Source organism: Polypterus senegalus, chromosome 10 (genome assembly GCF_016835505.1).
Source record: "Polypterus senegalus isolate Bchr_013 chromosome 10, ASM1683550v1, whole genome shotgun sequence".
NCBI lineage: Eukaryota > Metazoa > Chordata > Cladistia > Polypteriformes > Polypteridae > Polypterus > Polypterus senegalus.
The window spans coordinates 130447015-130466779 of record NC_053163.1 but is presented as its reverse complement, the minus strand read 5'-3'; the positions used below and the strand labels follow the sequence as shown (position 1 = coordinate 130466779).

Below are 19765 nucleotides of genomic sequence, written 5' to 3'. Positions count from 1 at the left end.
GATGGATGTGTGTGTGTGTGTGTGTGTGTTTGTGTAATTTGTTTAGTTTGAATATTTTCAATATTAGTGAATATTTGTGGGCTTCGTCCTTCTTTAAAGAGGAGAAAAGTAAATAACATCTTCTTCTTCATGGGATCCTTTACAGGAAATAAGCAATGAATGGATTAATCATTTACCTGGTTTAAGATTTCCTCTGAGATTAATGTGTCCATTTTCATAGGTTTATTTGTAACCTTTAATGCCAGTACTTGATGTTTATCCCCACCTACAAACCTCCCATTATATATACACTTGATGTTTTTTATGGATTGCATGATGTTTTTCTGTTGGATGCCTAACTATCATTTTGATGTTGTATTTTTTTTTTTGTGCATGTACATGGAAGTGCCCTTGCTGAGAGTAAGTTACCTTGAATTTGCATTTCAAGCAAAACTATGTGAGCTAAGATTTCTTCCATCTTGTGCTCACAGTTATTTGGCTTCCTCAAACTTAGATATAAATTTGGCCTTCAATCACACACCCCTGGAACTGTGAGGACGCAAGATTTGTCAAAGCAGTAACTATCACAAGCTAGAGGCCCAAAAAATATGAATTAGATTCCTCCCAGTACCAAAGAGATGGGCATCATTTGCATCAGAAAAGTACATCTTTTGCGGTTTAAATTAATGTACTCAAAAAAAAAAAAACCCTAAGAAGACACAGAGGATGGCAGGAGATTCACTGGCATGTCACTAGATGGAGACACAAGCCTGAATTTCAAGGAAAAGACAAAATGGCACACTGACTGGTGAATTCAACTACTTTATATTTTGAAAGGCGTGTGAACAACATCATTTTAGCTAAGTATAATGTGGAACTTAAATGGAAAACATTGATATGAAAAAAGTAACTTTTCTTATGTTTGACTCATACATTAGATTATGATTCTTACTTCAGTGTCCCTTTTTTTTCTTTAGAGCCGCATGGGCAGCAAGACACCAGTCCTGGATGGAGTGACAATCCATCACCAGGCTCCATCATGCTGGGCTCACTCACAGCAATCAAATGGCACAACACCGGGTATCCTAGCAAAAAAGTTTCAATAATAATTCTAAGAGTTTCATATTAAAACTTTATGGATACTCAGGACTCAGACTATGTAATAAGCACTAAAAATTAGTGAGAAATTAAAATGAGCATATTAGCGAGTTTTTACTATTTACATTAAGCTTACACAGCTAGCTGACAGAACTGTAATTTTGTGGTTTTTCTAAATAAAATGATCAAAATCTGTAAGACTTTTTAGAAAAAAAAATATATGTCCAACTTTATTGTCTCAAACATCTGGTGAATAAACAGCAGTGTAAAAGCTAAAAAGGCTTACAAAAATTTCCTTTAATAACCACTGGTAAGAGGACTCATTCTGCTTTTTAAAGTTTACAAAGTTTTCATTCTTCAGTTACTCTCCAAAACCTTCTTGATCCAGTCCCTGTATGTGTACACATTTGTGAAGACTGTGGCTTGTCCCCTTATCACAGATGTGAAGGATACAATACCCGATGCTAGTCCTCTGCACACCAAGGGACCACCGGAATCTCCCTGCAAAACAGAAGCCTTAGGTTATAAACTTTGGTTTCAAAGCCTGACCCCCCATCTATCATACAGAAGGCAGGGCTGGTGTACATCTCATCTTGATAGTCTATCTCCAGTTGTGAATTATACCATGGCATTTGGGGAAGATCTACATGAAAAGACATAAATCATTTGCAACGAGTGCAGAATGCAGCTGCTAGAATCCTAACTAGGAAGAGAAAATCCGAAACACATTTCTCCAGTTTTGATTTCACTACACTGGTTACCTGTGTCTTTCAGAATTGACTTTAAAATTCTTCTGATAGTTTACAAAGCCTTAAATAATCTCGCTCCATCTTATATATCGGAATGTCTGACACCCTATATTGCAAATCGTAATCTTAGATCATCAAATGAGTGTCTCTTTACAATTCCAAAAGCTAAACTTAAAAGAAGTGGTGAGGCGGCCTTCTGCTGTTATGCACCTAAAATCTGGAATAGCCTGCCAAAAGGAACTTGCCAGGCTAATACAGTGGAACTCTTGTTTCTTTTTCCGGTTTCTCTGTGGTGGCAGCCTGCGCCACCACCAACCCACTCAAAGCACCATGATGCCCCAGCATTGATGGACTAAAAGCCAGAAGTCCACGTGATCATCATCAAGTCCTTCCGTGAAAACCATAAATACAAAGAGGACTGTTTCATTTATGTTAGGTAGATTGCACAGAGGGAATTGGGTGGTCTCATGGCCTGGAATCCCTGCAGATTTTATTTTTTTCTCCGGCCGTCTGGAGTTTTTTTGTTTTTTCTGTCCCCCCTGGCCATTGGACCTTACTCTTATTCTATGTTAATTAATGTTGACTTGTTTTATTTTCTTACTGTGTCTCTTATTTTTCTATTCTTCATTATGTAAAGCACTTTGAGCTATAAATGCTGAAAATGTGCTATATAAATAAATGTTGTTGTTGTTTGGGTTAACCTGATACCAGAGTAGGCAAAGCAGGACATTTAAGGCAGGAAAGGAGGACAAAGGAGGACACAGAGGTTTTTGGGATGGGTGCACAAAAGTTTATTTCTAGTAGTTAAGCCCAATTAATGGATTGATGTATAAGCCCGACCTTTTGCAGGTTTTTTAGCAGTGCCTGCTGGAAGGAGGACATGAGACCTAAAAGAGGTTGGCCGGATATCTAACAACCCTAACCTTGACCATTTTGGAGGTGGTGATTTTAATTTACTTTAAATTATAATTTATATTGTCAATTTTAAAACTTGTAGAGCTCTTCTGATCACAAATTCATAAGTGATGCTTTCAGGGGAGCTTGAACCTCATTTGGGGGGGGCTGCGCCTCTTCTACATTTCGCACCATGATCACCTCTCCCAATAGCGATCTCCAAAACTTGCGTTACACAAATAGACTTAAGGAATTAAAAGATAAACCTGCAGTATTCAAAATGATCTGTTGTCAGCTTGTATAAAAGCGATTCTTTCTTATCTAAGCATCCAAAAATACAGACTGTGTAATTAGTGCTCTGAAAACTGTAGTATACCTCATAAGCCTCGTGTTCTGCGTTTCCCGCACAGAGCATTTTGTAGGTGAAAACCTTGCCATATTGGTCCTTGCACTCATCCCAGTTCAGCAATGTCACGTTGGTTTCCTGTAGTCTGCCATTTTGCTGGACTGGGAAATGGCTAGTAGCACCCCAACCAGCAATGGAGCAGATTGTGCCAGGTGGGATCCTGAAGTACTTTGGAGGAATTGGCAGCAGGGTGACATTATTATTAAGGGTGGCATTCTTTTCCAGCTACAAGAACAAAAAAAAAAAAAAAAAGTAAATTAATCATTGATTATCAGATGCTATCAATTGCAGAGCATCACAGGTTGGTAATCAGGAGACCAGGCAGTGGGCAGTGAGAATTGTTTTTACCTTCAGCAGCATAATGTCATGATTCAATGTGCGATACTTTGGGTGAAGGACTCTCTTTATCACATTTATCACCTGCTGGGATTCTTCTTGACAGGTAATACAATGACCCCCAAGGACAACTTTGATATTTCTGTGAAAAGCAGCACAAACAGTGAATTGAGAAATGTTTTACAAGCACAGGACAAACACACACATTTCAGTTAATGCTTTGGATGCTTCATTTGCTACACTTCTGTCACACAGAGGATTCTGGACCTGCATACTGTAACAATGCTGACAAGTTGCATTAGCTAGAGATGAGTCTCCCATAGTATGAACTGGCAAATGACCCTCATCAGAGATGATTCAAGCCTGCAATGTTAAATGAAAGGTTAAATCGGCTCATAAGCCAGTCATCATCATGGGCAAAAAATATACGACTGGTCCAAAAGGCTCATTTTCTTCATATGTGACCATTTGCCATTTGCCATTTGTCTTCAAACAGTGCAAACAAGCCATGTTGTGTCAAACCATTAGACTATAAATGGGCTGCAGGTCATGTGATTTAGAGCTTTCTGTACGCGGGGAGTGAATCACGTCTGTGTATTTATGGTGCTTTGGTTTCTGATCCTTAGAACCGACAACAGGTAATCGATATAAAAAAAAAGAATCTTAAGTGAAAATACACAGCATTGGCCTTCTTAAAAGGAAACTACAAATGAGTGTACATCACATTCAAAATTTTTGAGTCCTAATGTTTTTCATATCAATGCACATTATAATAATGACTTGGTAATAGGGCGGCATGGAGGTGTAGTGGTAGTGCTGCTGCCTCGCAGTTAAGAGACCTGGGTTTGCTTCCTGGGTTCTCCCTGTGTGGAGTCTGCATGTTCTCCCTGTGTCTGCGTGTGTTTCCTCCTGGTGCTCCGGTTTCCTCCCACAGTTCAAAAACATGCAGGTTAGGTGTATTGGAGATTCTAAATTGTCCCTAGTGTGTGCTTGGTGTGTGGGTGTGTGTGCCCTGCGGTGGGCTGGCACACTGCCTGGGGTTTGTTTCCTGCTTTGCGCCCTGTGTTTGCTAGGATTGGCTCCAGCAGACCCCCTTGACACTGTAGTTAGGATATGGCAGGTTGGATAATGGATGGATGGATGGACTTAGTGAAATATTATACAGATGAGTTATCATTTAGCTGGTTTGGCTGTACAGTAATCCCTCCTCGATCACGGGGGTTGCGTTCCAGAACCCCCCACGATAGATGAAAATCCACGAAGTAGAAACCATATGTTTGTATGGTTATTTTTATACATTTTAAACCCTTAGAAACTCTCCCACACTGTTTATAAATATTCTCTGCACAGTTATACAGTAAACCCTCGTTTATCGCAGTTAATCTGTTCCAGACTCTACCGCGATAAATGAATTTCCACAAAGTAGGATTCTTTATTTATAAATCTAATATTTTCGCAGTTAGAGCATAGAAAACCTGTTTACGACCTTCTAAATATGTTTTTTTAACACTATTAGAGCCCTATAGACATGAAATAACACCCTTTAGTCAAAGGTTTAAACTGTGCTCCATGACAAGACAGAGATGACAGTTCTTTCTCAGAATTAAAAGAATGCAAACGTATCTTCTCTTCAAACGAGCGCCGTCAGGAGCAGAGAATGTCAGAGAGAGAGAGAGAGAGAGAGAGACAAAGTGAGATAAAAGTAAACAATCAAAAATCAATAGGGCTGTTGGGCTTTTAAGTGTGCGAAGCACCGATAAAGTGGCCGCAAGGAAGGGATCAATGTGAAGGTAGTCTTTCAGCATTTTTTAGAAGAGCCTCCATATCTTCTAAGCAAACAGCCTCTGTGCAAACAGCCCCTCTGCTCACACCCCCTCCGTCAGGAGCAGAGAATGTCAGAGAGAGTGAGAGAGACTGAGAAAAGCAAGCAATCAAAAATCAATACGTGTTGTTAGAACTTACCGCACAGGAAGCATATCGTATATCATTGATGAGTTTTATTTAATATGTAATACATGCTCTGATTGGGTAACTTCTCAGCCATCCGCCAATAGCGTCCCTTGTATGAAATCAACTGGGCAAACAAACTGAGGAAGCATGTACCATAAATTAAAAGACCCATTGCCCGCAGAAATCCGCGAACCAGTGAAAAATCTGTTATATATATTTAGATATGCTTATATTTAAAATCCACGATGGAGTGAAGCCGCGAAAGTCGAAGCGCGATATAGCGAGGGATCACTGTATTCTTGTAATTCATCGTTAGTGCCATCATTTCCCAGTTTCACTATGACATTCTCTACACCTGGACGGAGTTGCCATAAATATATGCTTGTTCTCTTGTCAATTTTTATTTTATTAATACCAGCAAGTGTGTGGGAATTTCCATACACACATTTCGAGCCTCTTTTTGTGTGTATGCAAGTTTTATAAATCTGACTCCTCAAACACAGCTTGCAGCATCAATTCAATAATTGAAAACATTTGCAGCTCCACACAAGTAGGTTCAGCTAGTTGGACATCTCTTCTGTACTTTTATGGCAGTGCAGCGCTCAACATCCCATCTGTGCCATCTGACAACAAAGCACTCAAGAGTCCTGCTGATGCGCTTTTGTTACCAGCTGCATGACTGCAACAGAAACCACCCCGCAATTATTGTGTGCCATTTCAAGGAGTTGGAAGTGACCAGTGGGAGTAGCAACTTCAAAGGAATGGCTATGTTATGACACTGACAAGTTTCACCAAGCAGAAATGTGTCACCCATAGTATGAGCTGGCATTCAATCGTGAAAATGAGCAGCTTCACAGCTAACTTCAGGGGAGCCTATAAAAACAGCAAACTTGCAAAGTCGTAAACAGAATTCCATTTAGAGTGGCAATGTTGACCAGTCCATGTAAGGATAGTGAGCCACCTAAAAGAGCCATGTAAAGAGCAGAGAACCCATTCTGGTGCCCTAAAACCATACTGGCTGACTGATAAATAGTTCAGCTTTGTAACTAGGTCACTTAAACTCTTACCCAGCATCACAGTGGGCTGCAGTCAAGACAAAGTCTTCACGAATGAGAAATCCCCCACATTGTTCAGAATTCTCTCCCTTTTGTAAATACAAGAAGGCCATGTAAGGGTGACTGTGGGGCCTTGCTTCATGGCCACCAATGATTTTGTCTCCACCTGCACAAAAAAAAAAAAAAATTAGGGGATATGTAATTCACCACATAGTAGTACGACACAGCATGATCCCCACTTCAAGGTCCTGCATTCTAGCCAATTGTAAGAAACTGTTTGCATAAAATTTTCATATTCCTTTTGCAGATTTTAATAGGTGTCCTTAAGTTTCTCCCTGCCTACCAATTTAGATTATCGTATATATACTCACTTATAAGTTGAGTCTTGAAACCTGAAAAATGGATCATAAAATCAGACTCGACTTATAAATCTGTTCGAAAATGCAACAAAAATGCCTCCTCCAATCTCACATCAGTTTCTCAGACACATCAAATTTTGTTGCAGTAGCATAGTTACCAATTTCTTTCACTACTTCAATGACATTTCATTTAAAACTAGCTTCATATTTGCTTCTGATTGAACGCTCCATAGTAGATAAAGGGATGCTCTTACGATAAAGGTGTATGAGGGTGTGAGAAACAAAAAACACAAATCAGTGCAAACGTTGCTTCGGAATAGTTAAGGTATTACCGTGTGGTCACGTAGGCACAATACTTAGAAAAAAAAGGCAGTGTGCTCCGTGGTTACTGTCTCAGGTGGGCATTAGCATATCATAATCCCTTGTACTAATAGCGTGAGCTTTCCGCATTCGACTTATACGTCCGATGTTATAAAATACCAGAAAATTATATGGTAAAATCAAGTCCTGACTTATCCGCGGGAGAGCTTATTCATGAGTATATATGGTAATTGTCAACTCCAATTTGACACAGCATGAGTGTGTCCTGTTATGGCGACTGTCTTTCAACCATCAGCTAGATTAGCAGTGCAAGAAATGGCCAACATCCTTACTCAACCGGGTTGCCCAGGAGGTGAAAGGATGGTGGAAGGCAGCTGCTTTAAGGCACTACCTCCACGGAGCACTAGATGGCAACTCCTCTGGATTACACCGGTGCCCAGAATTCCCACAGGACATCATAGAACATGGAGTTCTTTGACTCAGCCCTGTTGGGTTCCATGGATGCCACCAGGGGGTGCTGCAGGAACTGGGGAGACCTACTTTGTTGAGTTCCCATCTCACCCAGCAGTGCTCCTGGGCCAGTTCTTTGGGACAATAGAAGTACTTCATAAAAGAAGCTGACTGCCTCAGTTCCAGTGAGCCAGAATCGGATGTAAGGAACTAATGGATGGATGCATGGTTGTACTATCGGATGTTGATTTCCCATAGATGTGGTGTTACACTCAGGAGTTTGTCACATTCATTTTAAAACGCTAATGAAGAAAATTGGAAGGTGAATTTGAGTCGAAATAAAGTTAGATTTTTTTGTCAGTCCCTGTACCTGATTTGTTATTGACATGTGTGGTGTTCATAATGTAAGATCTATGTGTGTCTGTGTCTATTGAGCTTCAAGACCCTGAAGCCAGTAGTAGTCTTAATCGGGCCTCGGATGAATGTAGGAAACTATATCACTATATCATTCTAAAGTAATAAGGAATGGGCGTAAAACAGGAGAGCAAACACATTCAAATTTCACCTGATGCTCATTCAAGGTAGACCATGTTGTTAGGTGAAGTTTGCACCCTAGTATGTCTTCTCCCGATATTCTCCAGTTTTCAGGCAGATTAGAACAATTGTGATGAGGACAGAGCATTCAGCCTAACAAGCTTGGCTTGTCAGGATGAATAAAGATCCTACTTTGGTATGAATGAGCAAGGGCATGCATTGATGTGTCCTGTGATAATAGGAATTTTAACTTGCATTCATTCCTGCAAGGTTATTCTTGAAACTTTATAAAAGAAATACATAAGATAATGCAGACCTAACACAATTAACTTTTAACTTATCAACAGAACCTCCTTTATTAAATAGATCCAACCAGAACAGTCTGACAGCCTTTCTGCAATCATTGACACCAGTATCATCTCAGTGTCACATCCATAGTGCTGATCAACCCATTTTACCAGTGTTTTACAACTTTTCTGGTGCCACGATCTACTTTTCTCCCCCTAAAATGCACTTTTAAAAGTAAAGGTGCTAGAGTGGTTCTTCAAAGTGTTGCCATAGGGGAAACATTTTTAGGTCCCAAAAGATCCATCCACATGAAGATTCCACAAAGAACCTTTATTTATTTAGATCTACAACAGGCTCCATATAGTAAATTATTATGAACAGATGGTAACAGATTGGTGAAATCCCAAAGGGTACCTGATTTTAAACGGACTCTTACTGCATTCAATAACACAGGCTACCTCCAGGTTTTCTTCATTTGTTATTCTACTGCTAGGTACAGTAACATACATGATAGATTTCTATTTTGCCCTCCTATTAGGAAGATTTTCAAATCACAATGAACCAATTTCAGATGCAAAGGTCTCTTTCCAGAATGAAATGGTTCTTTGTCAAGTATGTTCTATGAGGAACCACACAACCCAGTAAAGAACCATAAAGTGCGATTAAAGAACCATTATTTTTAAGATCATGTCTTCGAGATGCATCACACCCCATTGGTGATTCAAGCACGAACATCACAGGGGTTGTTGATCAAGCACAATCTCCATTTACATTGGGTTTGCAGCTCGAGTGCAATCATCAGAGTGGCGACCCACATGTGACCCACAATAACCCAGTACCATTATAAACAAAAGGAACTGAAGACCCTCCGGCAGCAGCCCACGACCCATAAGTGTAGCAGAACCCAGTGTTTGAGAAATACTGCTTTCGATGACTTGTAGGCCATCTTCTGGGAGTTGCTGATTTTTGCTTTGTGCTCTACATGCACCTCATACTCTTAAGAATGCAAGCCTTCATTGGCCTCAAAGTAAGAAAAATATTTGTTCTTTGAGCTGAAAATGGGCTGTTGGCTCATGAAGAAGAAAACGGTTTATTGTTATTATAATAGTGACAGCATTATAGGCTACAGATCTAGTGATAGTCATACTAAGGTGATGATTTAGTGTAAATGGTAAATGCTGAATGTGCATGGTTAAAAAGAGCTTTGGGCATCTTTAAAAGATGTCATTGACTAATCTGTAGCTTGAATTCAGATGTATCCTTTATAAATGATCCCTTACAGAATATTACATCTTTTAATAAATGATGACAGATAGAAATGGTGACTGAGCTAATCAGACAGAAATTCATTCAGCACTGCACATTGTCAGGATTTCTTGCACTTGTTGTATGTAATGACTCTAAAGCCAGCCTATTCAAATGGTGGCCCAAAAGTGTCCTCTGAGTAGCCCAGCCTGTGATCCTGCCAGAAATGCAGAGAAAAATTGAGAAAAACACAATTTGGTGAACCTTCAGAAATTCATACAGTAGTACAGACCATGAACGCAATACTCTGCTTCGCTTAACAAAATTCAACCCATAATGCAGTGCATGTTGTGTGTCTACCCATGGCGGTAATAGTCTTTGATACTCTGGCGGCATATTAAAGGACCCACTTCTCTGGGGGAATCTCTTCACTTTTTCACTATTCACTCCACTCTCACCCTGATCCTGTCACTCAGCTCTGTCTATGGAATTGTCCAGAGCCTGCACAAAATGCTCTCCCCAAGACGTCACTGCCCCACAACTCGCGCAGTAGGGAGACACGTCACAATATCAACACACGTAGGGTGATTTAAAACAAACCTATGTTCCCTCAGTGTGCTATAGATGTTGCATTCATGTGTGGTAGTTACTGTTGTCACTTGTTATGGGTTTGTGTGATAGTTTTTTTTTATTCTGTTGAATGCACTTTGTGATTTAACTGGGTTTTAAATATATATATTAAATAATACATATTAAAATATATATATATATATATATATATATATATATATATATATATATATATATATATATATATATATATATATATATACTGCGGTGGGTTGGCACCCTGCCCAGGATTGGTTCCTGCCTTGTGCCCTGTGTTGGCTGGGATTGGCTCCAGCAGACCCCCGTGCCCCTGTATTCGGATTCAGCGGGTTAGAAAATGGATGGATATATATATATATAAATATATATATATATATTGTCGTGGATGCCAGGGGCGATGACCCGGCCGGGATGCCTTGGAAGACCGGAAGTGGGTGTGCGCCCATCTGGGACCACGTGGGGGTTGCCTTCCTGGTTGCTTTGGGGGCCACGGGTACAGGGCATGGAAGCTCCACCCTGTAGGGGCCCGTGGTCACCGCCAGGAGGCGCCCCAATGCCTTGGGGACTTGTTACCCCAGCATTACCGCCACACCAGGAAGTGCTGGGGGGAAGACTTAGGATGGCACCTGGAGAGCTGCCGGGAGGACAGCTGGCACTTCCGCCACGGTGGGGCGTGGCCAAGGGAGGAATGCCGGGAACACCTGGTGCTCATCTGGGAACCATATAAAAGGGGCCGTCTCCATTCATTCAGGGCTGGAGTCGGGAGGCGGAAGGACAACGCGTGAGGAGTGTGGAGGTGGCCTGAAGAAAGGCATTTGTGGCCAGGACTGAGTATTGGGGCTGTGTGCACTATCTGAACTGGGTCTTTGTGACCATTGACTGGGTCTGAGTGACCAATGATTGTATATAGTATTGTAAATAAACGTGTGGTGGTTTGATGAACAACATGTCCGCCTGTCTGTGTCCGGGTCAGCTCCACAATATATATATATATATATATATATATATATATATATATATATATATATATATATATATATATAAACTGCTCAAAAATTAAAGGAACACTTTGAAAACACATCAGATCTCAATGGGTAAAAGAAATCCTCCTGGATATCTATACTGATATAAACTGGGTAATGTGTTAGGAACGAAAGGATGCCACATCATTTGATGGAAATGAAAATGATCAACCTACAGAGCCCTGAATTTAAAGACGCCCCAAAAATCAGAGTGAAAAATGATGTGGCAGGCTAGTCCCTTTTGCCAAAATTTAATTGCAGCAACTCAAAATTGTACGCAGCACTTTGTATGGCCCTGTGTTCTTGTATACATGCCTGACAACATCGGTGCATGCTTCTAATGAGATGACAGATGGTGTTGTGGGGGATCTCCTCCCAGATCTGGACCAGGGCATCACTGAGCTCCTGGACAGTCTGAGGTGCAACCTGGTGGCATTGGATGGACCAAAACATAATGTCCCAGAGGTGTTCTATTGGATTTAGGTCAGGAAAGTGTGGTGGCCAGTCAATGGTATCAATTCCTTCATCCTCCAGGAACTGCCTGCATACTCTCACCACATGAGGCCAGGAATTGTCGTGCACCAGGAGCCACTGTACCAGCATAGGGTCTGACAATGGGTCCAAGGATTTCATCCTGATACCTAATGGCAGCCAAGGTGCTTTTGTCAAGCCTGTAGCGGTCTGTGTGACCCTCCATGGATATGCCTCCCCAGACAATCATTAACCCACCACCAAAGTGCTCATGCTGAATGATGTTACAGGCAGCATAATGTTCTCCATGGCTTCTCTAGACCCTTTCACTTCTGTCACGTGCTCAGGGTGAACCTTCTCTCATCTGTGAAAAGCACAGGGCACCAGTGGTGCATCTGCCAATTCTGGTATTCTATGGAGAATGCCAATCGAGCTGCATGCTGCTGGGCAGTGAGCTCAGGGCCCATTAGAGGACATGGGGCCCCTGGGTCACCCTCATGAAGTCTTTCTGGTTGTTTGGTCAGAGACATTCACACCAGTGGCCTGTTGGAGGTCATTTTGTAGGGCTCTGGCAGTGCTCATCCTGTTCTGCTTTTCCCAAAGGAGCAGATAGCGGTCCTGCTAATGGGTTAAGAAGCTTCTATGGCCCTCTCCAGCTCTTCTACAGTAACTGCTTGTCTCCTGGAATCTCCTCCATGCCCTTGAGACTGTCCTAGAAGACACAGCAAACCTTCTGGCAATGACACGTATTGATGTGCCATTCTGGAGAAGTTGGACTACCTGTGCAACCTCTGTAGGGTCCAGGTATCACCTCATGGTACCAGTAGTGACACTGACTGTAGCCAAATGTGAAACTAGTGAAAAAGTCAGAAAAGATGAGGAGGGAAAAATGTCAGTGGCCTTCACCTGTTAAACTATTCCTGTTTTGGGGGTCATCTCATTGTTGCCCCTCTACTGCACCTGTTGTTAATTTCATTAACACCAAAGCAGCTGAAACTGATTAACAACCACCTCTGCTACTTAACTGACCAGATCAGTATCCCATAAGTTTCATTGACTTTATGCTATACTCTCATTAAAAAGTGTTCCTTTAATTTTTTTGAGCAGTATATATATATATATATATATATATATATATATATATATATATATATATATATATATATATATATATAATAAAAAAATCTTGGAAGGAGACAAGACATGATTTTCTCAGTGAGACACTTTCACGTCCCAAGAGACAAGTCTTTGAGCCAAGAGATTTAACCAGGCCCGGGGCCGGAAATAAAACAAAGAGTAGATGACAAAGTAGAACGTTATAAAGAATTCAGAAACTTTGTTGCGGTACTCATGCAGAGCAGGTTAGAGATAAAGGAAGTATGAAAATTTGAAAGTCTCAAAGAAAGGATAGTAAAGATTGCATTAGCGCAAACAAACAGAAATTATTACTCTGTGAAATAACAGGACAGTGAAAAGAGATTAAACTTTAAGTCCGAGACTTGTAGATCATCTAATTCATGTTGCCATCAGGGAAAAAAAAGTACCATTTCTTCCCAATGAAGAGGCGTATCCGTGAGAATTAAAAGATCCCAGAGCCTAGGACTGCAGCACTTTCACCACACCAGGAAGTGCTGCCGGAAGAGCGTCAGGGAGCACCTGGAGCACATGCGGGTGCATTATGAAAGGGGCTGCCTCACTCCATTCGGAGAGCCGGAGTCGGGAGGCAGAGGATGGAGCTTGCAGGAGAGGAGTGGAGGCGGCAGTAAGAGATAGGAAAGAAAAGAAAAGGAAAAGGACTGAGCGTTGTGGGTTTATGCACTGTGTGTGCTGTGAAGAAAATAATAAACGTGTGTGTTTTTGGGACTTGTGAGTCTGACTGTGTCAGAGCTGAATCTTCCACAGGTCGTTATATCTGTGCAGAACGACATGGCTTTATGGACAGAACTAGTCATAACTTGTTTCTTTATCTCCTTGTGGCAGCACTGCTTCATTTTTTTGAAGGCTGCATCCCTTACTGCTTGGCATCAACACAATACATCATCAACGCTTATTTTTCTATAGTTGCTGCCAATTAAAATCATTTGCTGGGTAAACGATTTCAAAACTGGACCCTCAACAATAGAGAACGATAATCCAGCCTCAATAACTAGACACGCTTCAACACTCTTCACAGCAGCTCTATCGTCTTGTGAAATATTTGTACAAGGGACCCTTCTCATGAACTGATCAATTGACATTTGCCTTCTTCTGGTGGCAGCACATGACTTCATATGATCTGCCATATTTATTGTTCCATACTGTTTAATCGTTATGTCAACTGACCTTGACTCACACAGTATGCAGCTCGAACAGCTCACGCAGGCCGCCCAGCCAAACATCTGCTCACTGTTTGCAGTTTCATCCAATCAGCATCATTTTCCAACATTCCGCTTTGCCATCAGCATTTTCTTTTCAGAACAACAGAACCATCTTGAATCGCATTACGCAAACTGTCTGACGTCCATGATTGAGATGGTTTACAGTCATTTTTAGACATCTTGACTGATATTTCACTACCTTTACGCAGCTAATGTAAAAATTAGTATTACTGCAGTGATCAACAATGTGATGTCATGACGGTCATGTGAATATAAGATTATGTAAATAGAGAAATAAAGTGAATTGATTGGTCAATCATTCCAGAGATAAGTAAGTAAATAGGCCTAATAATTCTGCAGCTATTTTCGTTTTATTACATTACAGGACAAAAAAAAGTAGTATTCTCAGCATTCTATTAAAATTTTGAACTGCTACAGGTAAATTGTATCATGGGACAATGACCCATATGACACGTCCAATATTGTTGACTCATTTGACCCATGGCCCATGAGCGACTCTCTATTACTCACAATCCCAGTTGCTATTTCTGTGGTTTCTGCTGCTATCCATACACCTACTGCAAATTCACACTTTACTTGTTGTTTTTTCATAGTTCTGTTCAGTTTAGTCAATTCTTAAGTGTTGACATCACTTCTTAGGTTTTCTGTGGTTCCTCAGCATGCCAGTGGAGAGTCCTGAACAATGATGGCTCTGTACATAATGGTGTTATAGTGTATAGACATCACAGTCATTATTAAGTTCTGTACCATTCAGAAAGGTTTTAAAGAAAATATTGCCCATTTAGACGGAATACACTGTAAAGTCATTATGATCGAGTCCATAAGCATTATTTATGAAAACTTTCATATCACTTCCATTGTTTGTTTGTTTTTTTTTTTTTTTTGGTCAGGCACCTCTTGAGTTACCAGTACAATAAAATCCCCCATAAGATATTCTGTTCGACAGCTCTTGGGGTCTCTCCCACCCCCACCTCTTTTTGGACCTCTAGACCCATAAAACAATCATTCTCAGGCTATTTGTAGACCATATTGTGCGCAGCAGGAAATTGCACCGTTATGATAAAGAGTAAACCAATAGGTATGTCCTCAGCAAAAATGATCAGAAGGACTTGAAGTTGCGCTTGCCACATCAAAAGACCCCAAGGGTTCACCTCATGACAGATTTGCAGGGTCAAAGTTACTCCTTTTCACAAATCTTTCAAAAAAATTGGGATTAATAATAATGGCTAACATGCGGGGTATCATTTTATGCTAAGGTTGCTTATCATGAATGTAATATTTTTGATACTTCATTCTTTACTGATGGTCCTAGCCCTCTAAGAGCCACATTCTAGAAAGTTAAAAATGACAGATTTCAAACATAGGCATGTGGAGTGTTATAGACTATTGAAATGTCAGTGCTTATAATTATGATGTTATTTTGATTCTTTGCTGGGGTTCTAGCCCTCCATGGACCTCTCAAAGGGTGAAAATGACACAATTCTGTACCAATCAAGGATATTTAGACTTTACACATTTACATTGCGCTGTTGCCTCACAGTAAGGAGACCTGGGTTTGCTTCCCGGGTCCTCCATGCGTGGAGTTTGCATGTTCTCTCCGTGTATGCGTGGGTTTCCTCCGACACCAAAGACATGCAGGTTAGGTGCATTGGCGATCCTAAATTGTCCCTACTGTGTGCTTGGTGTGGGTATGTGTGTGTGTGCCCTGCGGTGGGCTGGCGCCCTGCCCAGGATTTGTTCCTACTGTGCGCTGTGCGCTGGCTGGGATTGGCTCCAGCAGACCCCCATGACCCCGGGTTAGGATATAGTGGGTTGGATAATACAATACAATACAATACAATTTATTTTTTGTATAGCCCAAAATCACACAAGAAGTGCCGCAATGGGCTTTAACAGGCCCTGCCTCTTGACAGCCCCCCAGCCTTGACTCTCTAAGAAGACAAGAAAAAACTCCCCAAAAAAACCCTTGTAGGGAAAAATTGAAAGAAACCTTCAAAGAGGGACCCCTTTCCAGGTAGGCTGGGCGTGCAGTTGGTGTCAGAAAGAACGGGGTTCAATACAATACAATACACTAATTTGTGAATTTCCCCTTGGGATTAATAAAGTATCTATCTATCTATCTATCTATCTATCTATCTATCTATCTATCTATCTATCTATCTATCTATCTATCTACACAGAACAGAACAAATCCTTAATACAGTATAAAAATAAAAATTTTAGAAGAATGACTGACTGACTGACTGACATTTACATTGAAGAACACATTTTAACATTTCTAATACCTGAGACAACTTTTCTTGTTTATTATATACTTCTACTTCCATCCATCCATTTTCTAACCCGCTGAATCCGAATACAGGGTCACGGGGGTCTGCTGGAGCCAGTCCCAGCCAACACAGGGCACAAGGCAGGAACCAATCCTGGGCAGGGTGCCAACCCACCGCAGGACACACACAAACACACCCACACACCAAGCACACACTAGGGCCAATTTAGAATCACCAATCCACCTAACCTGCATGTCTTTGGATTGTGGGAGGAAACCGGAGCGCCCGGAGGAAACCCACGCAGACACGGGGAGAACATGCAAACTCCACGCAGGGAGGACCCGGACTTCTACTTCATGACTTAAATCATTACATTTCTTATGAGCATCCTGAATAAGTTTTATGCTAATTTAGACTTTTTAATCCAAACAGGCTGTAATGAGTAACAGCCATGAGGTTTCTGGTGATATTTCATTTGAGGATATCATAAAGGTGTTTGCAGCAAGGAAGACCAGGACAATAAAACTATAAATAGAAAAGTTCTCATTTTCAGGTCAGTCTCTAAATTCTGTTAAATGTCAGCTTTGAAAGCGCTTCAGCTATTGTGGTATGCTTAACCAATATATTGCATAATATACATGGTCCCAGATTAAACATATTTATTTAATTTACGCCTGTGGTGGGCTGGCGCCCTGCCCAGGGTTTGTTTCCTGCCTTGTGCCCTGTGTTTGCTGGGATTGGCTCCAGCAGACCACCGTGTCCCTGTAGTTTGGATATAGCGTGTTGGATAATGGATGGATGGGTGGATTTAATTTACTCTTACATCATATATTTTTGATTGTTTATTTGCCAGAAAACACCTGTTTAAAATAATGATGATTATGATGATGATGATTATTTATAACTAGGGGGGCAAGCCCCCCTGGCGCCTTTGGCGCCCAACCCCCAGTTTCGGCCAGAATATTAGTAAAATCTGTAAATGTACAAAAGAAAAATGATTTTTTATTGGAGTCCAAATCACGAAATTCTATAAATATGTAAAAGAAAAACTTAATCATTGTTTGAAGGAGAAAAAATCATGAAATGAGAATAAAATATCTACTCTCTTACCAATTGGAATATTCCCGTTAAACTGAGGTCCACTATGCTCGATGAGCATTTATAAGAGACTAAATTAACGATCCATTCGTTTAAACTGACATTCGTATAGTTAAAAAAAAAGAACTTTAAAAAAATAACTACTCATTTAAATCATGTGAAAACTAAAGTGGTATGCAATGGGTCATCGTAACTCGACCTTCAGCTAACTAAATCACCGAAATACATACATTGGTGTTATGAATTGATTTTTTTTAATTGTTTGTTCCTGTGAAAGAAAGTTTTTTCGATCAAAAATACAAACCACGACTTTCTTGATATAAAAAACGGAATAAGAATCTGAAAATCTACCAACATCACATTAAAGTTTGATAAATTCTGAAAAGAATGATACCAAACATATATATGCAGGTTTTAAAATAAGCCCGAATAAAGTGTGAAAAATACGTCACATAAAAACGTTGCACAAAATCGTTGCACTTTTAGGCTTAGGATTTTATATAGAGAGAGATAATCTCGCGTGCACTTTGCACATGTTTAGTTTGTCGTGGGGCAGCGCAGTGGGTAGCCCTGCTGCCTCGCAGTTAGGAGACCCGGGTTCGCTTCCCGTGGAGTTCGCATGTTCTCCCCGTGGGTTTCCTTCGTGTGCTCCGGTCTCCTCCCACAATCCAAAGACATGCAGGGACGGTGCATTGGCGATTCTAAATTGTCCCTGGTGTGTGTGCGCGCCCTGCGGTTGGCCGGGATTGGCTCCAGCAGACCCCCGTGATCCTGTAGTTAGGATATAGCCTGTTGGATAATGGATGGATAGTTTGTCGTGGTTTATTTTATTAAACGAAGGTATCATTAATTTTACATCCTACTTTTTTTTTGTCCTCAAGGACCTCGACCGGCACTGTACTGTACACCAATATATACAGTACATTAGTTAACATGGCTCACAGTGCTTCAGAATGATCACCGCTTTGTTTCTGTCTGGCTCACTCAGTTGTGCGAGGGTTCTTGATGCGCAGCAGGACAGCAGAAGCCCCCTGAAGTCAGCTGTTTTTTTTTTTCCAAAGTGAGCAGCGCCCTGAGCTCGCTTCGTGTAACTGGTCATTTCCTATGCGGTTTATACATTCTTCCTGTATAGTTACAGTTTCTTTCTCCGGTACTTTGGCTTTCCTTCCACAGCCCATTGCATATCAAGTAAGCCGATCTGCGTATTTGGTTTATTAAAAAGAAGTTCTGTATTTTAATGCACGCCGACATGTTGAATGTTAGTCGAACATGCAAGTTAAGAATTATCTGTACTTTGTGCACGTTACACCACCATCACCACTACAATTACTATTTATAGAAGTCCGTAGGAAACTACAGAAGACAGGCAATATGTTAACACAACGGCTTTTTTTTGTCTTGTTTAACCGAGCTATCATTTGTGAAGAAGATGAGGTTAAAAGCCCCGATTTAGCGCTACCCACAGTCTTTTTGAATGGGCGTGGCTTACAGGGGCAGTCTGGCAGCTGATTCACTGCTCACGTTGGCTTGCGCGTCTGACACAGGATTTAGGATGGAGGAGAACAAAAAACTCACTTTAACACCAAAAAGATTACATTTAAAATTACTCAGTAAAAAACTCCATTTCAGACATCGGCATGCAGTTTAGATTGAAATTCAAAAACTTAAAGAAATGCATGTATACTCATGCAAATAATTATTTACCTGCAAGCTGGAAGCAGACTAGCAAAATACAAAAAGTTGCATAGGTCTTCATTGTAAAGCAGTGCTGTTGGAGTGAGGGGTTGTGGACCAGCGACATCCTTTATAGCAGATTAGGAAGTTGTCATCAACCACAGAGCCAAGTGACAGTGTAAAGGGTAACAAAGTAATGGAGACTCTGGAAGTTAATACTAGCTGACACTCTACAGTTATTTGTAAGATATACACTACAGTCTGCAGCCGCAACAGAAGAAGATAATTCAATCAGATAAAAACAAAAGGCATGGTGATACTTCTCATTTAGTATGGGGTGAGTGTAAACACGTGTTAACACACCCAGGAGCCTGTTATTCATGAAGCTGGTGGCCAATGCAGTGGTTTTGTGATTTAGGTTCCCCCAAGCTCTCCTAACAGGAAATTGTGACTTTTATTGTGTCTGCCAGCACAGTAAACCCTTATTTGCTTTATTTCTTGCAGAACTAGCCTGAGCAGTAAATCTGATTTCCACTCTTTTTTCTTAATAGCACCCATCCCTCTGCAACTAACGGCTCC

At 40.9% G+C, this 19765-nt stretch overlaps 1 protein-coding gene across 1 annotated transcript; it reads right to left on the bottom strand.

Annotated features, from left to right (window-relative positions):
* Positions 1–1278: 1278 nt before the first annotated feature.
* Positions 1279–19407, bottom strand: LOC120537596 (mast cell protease 1A-like). The gene is made up of 5 exons (XM_039766651.1): positions 19217–19407; positions 6480–6633; positions 3475–3604; positions 3097–3351; positions 1279–1578 (listed from the first exon to the last, which is right to left on the bottom strand). The coding sequence occupies exons 1-5, from the start codon at positions 19311–19313 to the stop codon at positions 1435–1437; spliced, it is 780 nt and encodes a 259-aa protein (XP_039622585.1). The 5' UTR covers positions 19314–19407; the 3' UTR covers positions 1279–1434.
* Positions 19408–19765: the final 358 nt, after the last annotated feature.

Excerpts from the sequence above, each read along its gene's own strand:
- LOC120537596 (XM_039766651.1), bottom strand. The coding sequence starts at position 19,313 with ATGTCGCTGGTCCACAACCCCTCACTCCAACAGCACTGCTTTACAATG. Across the intron at positions 6,634-19,216 it reads AGTCTGCTTCCAGCTTGCAG|GTGGAGACAAAATCATTGGT; the intron begins GTAAATAATTAT and ends TTTTTTGTGCAG. Across the intron at positions 3,605-6,479 it reads GCAGCCCACTGTGATGCTGG|AAATATCAAAGTTGTCCTTG; the intron begins GTAAGAGTTTAA and ends TGCTTTTCACAG.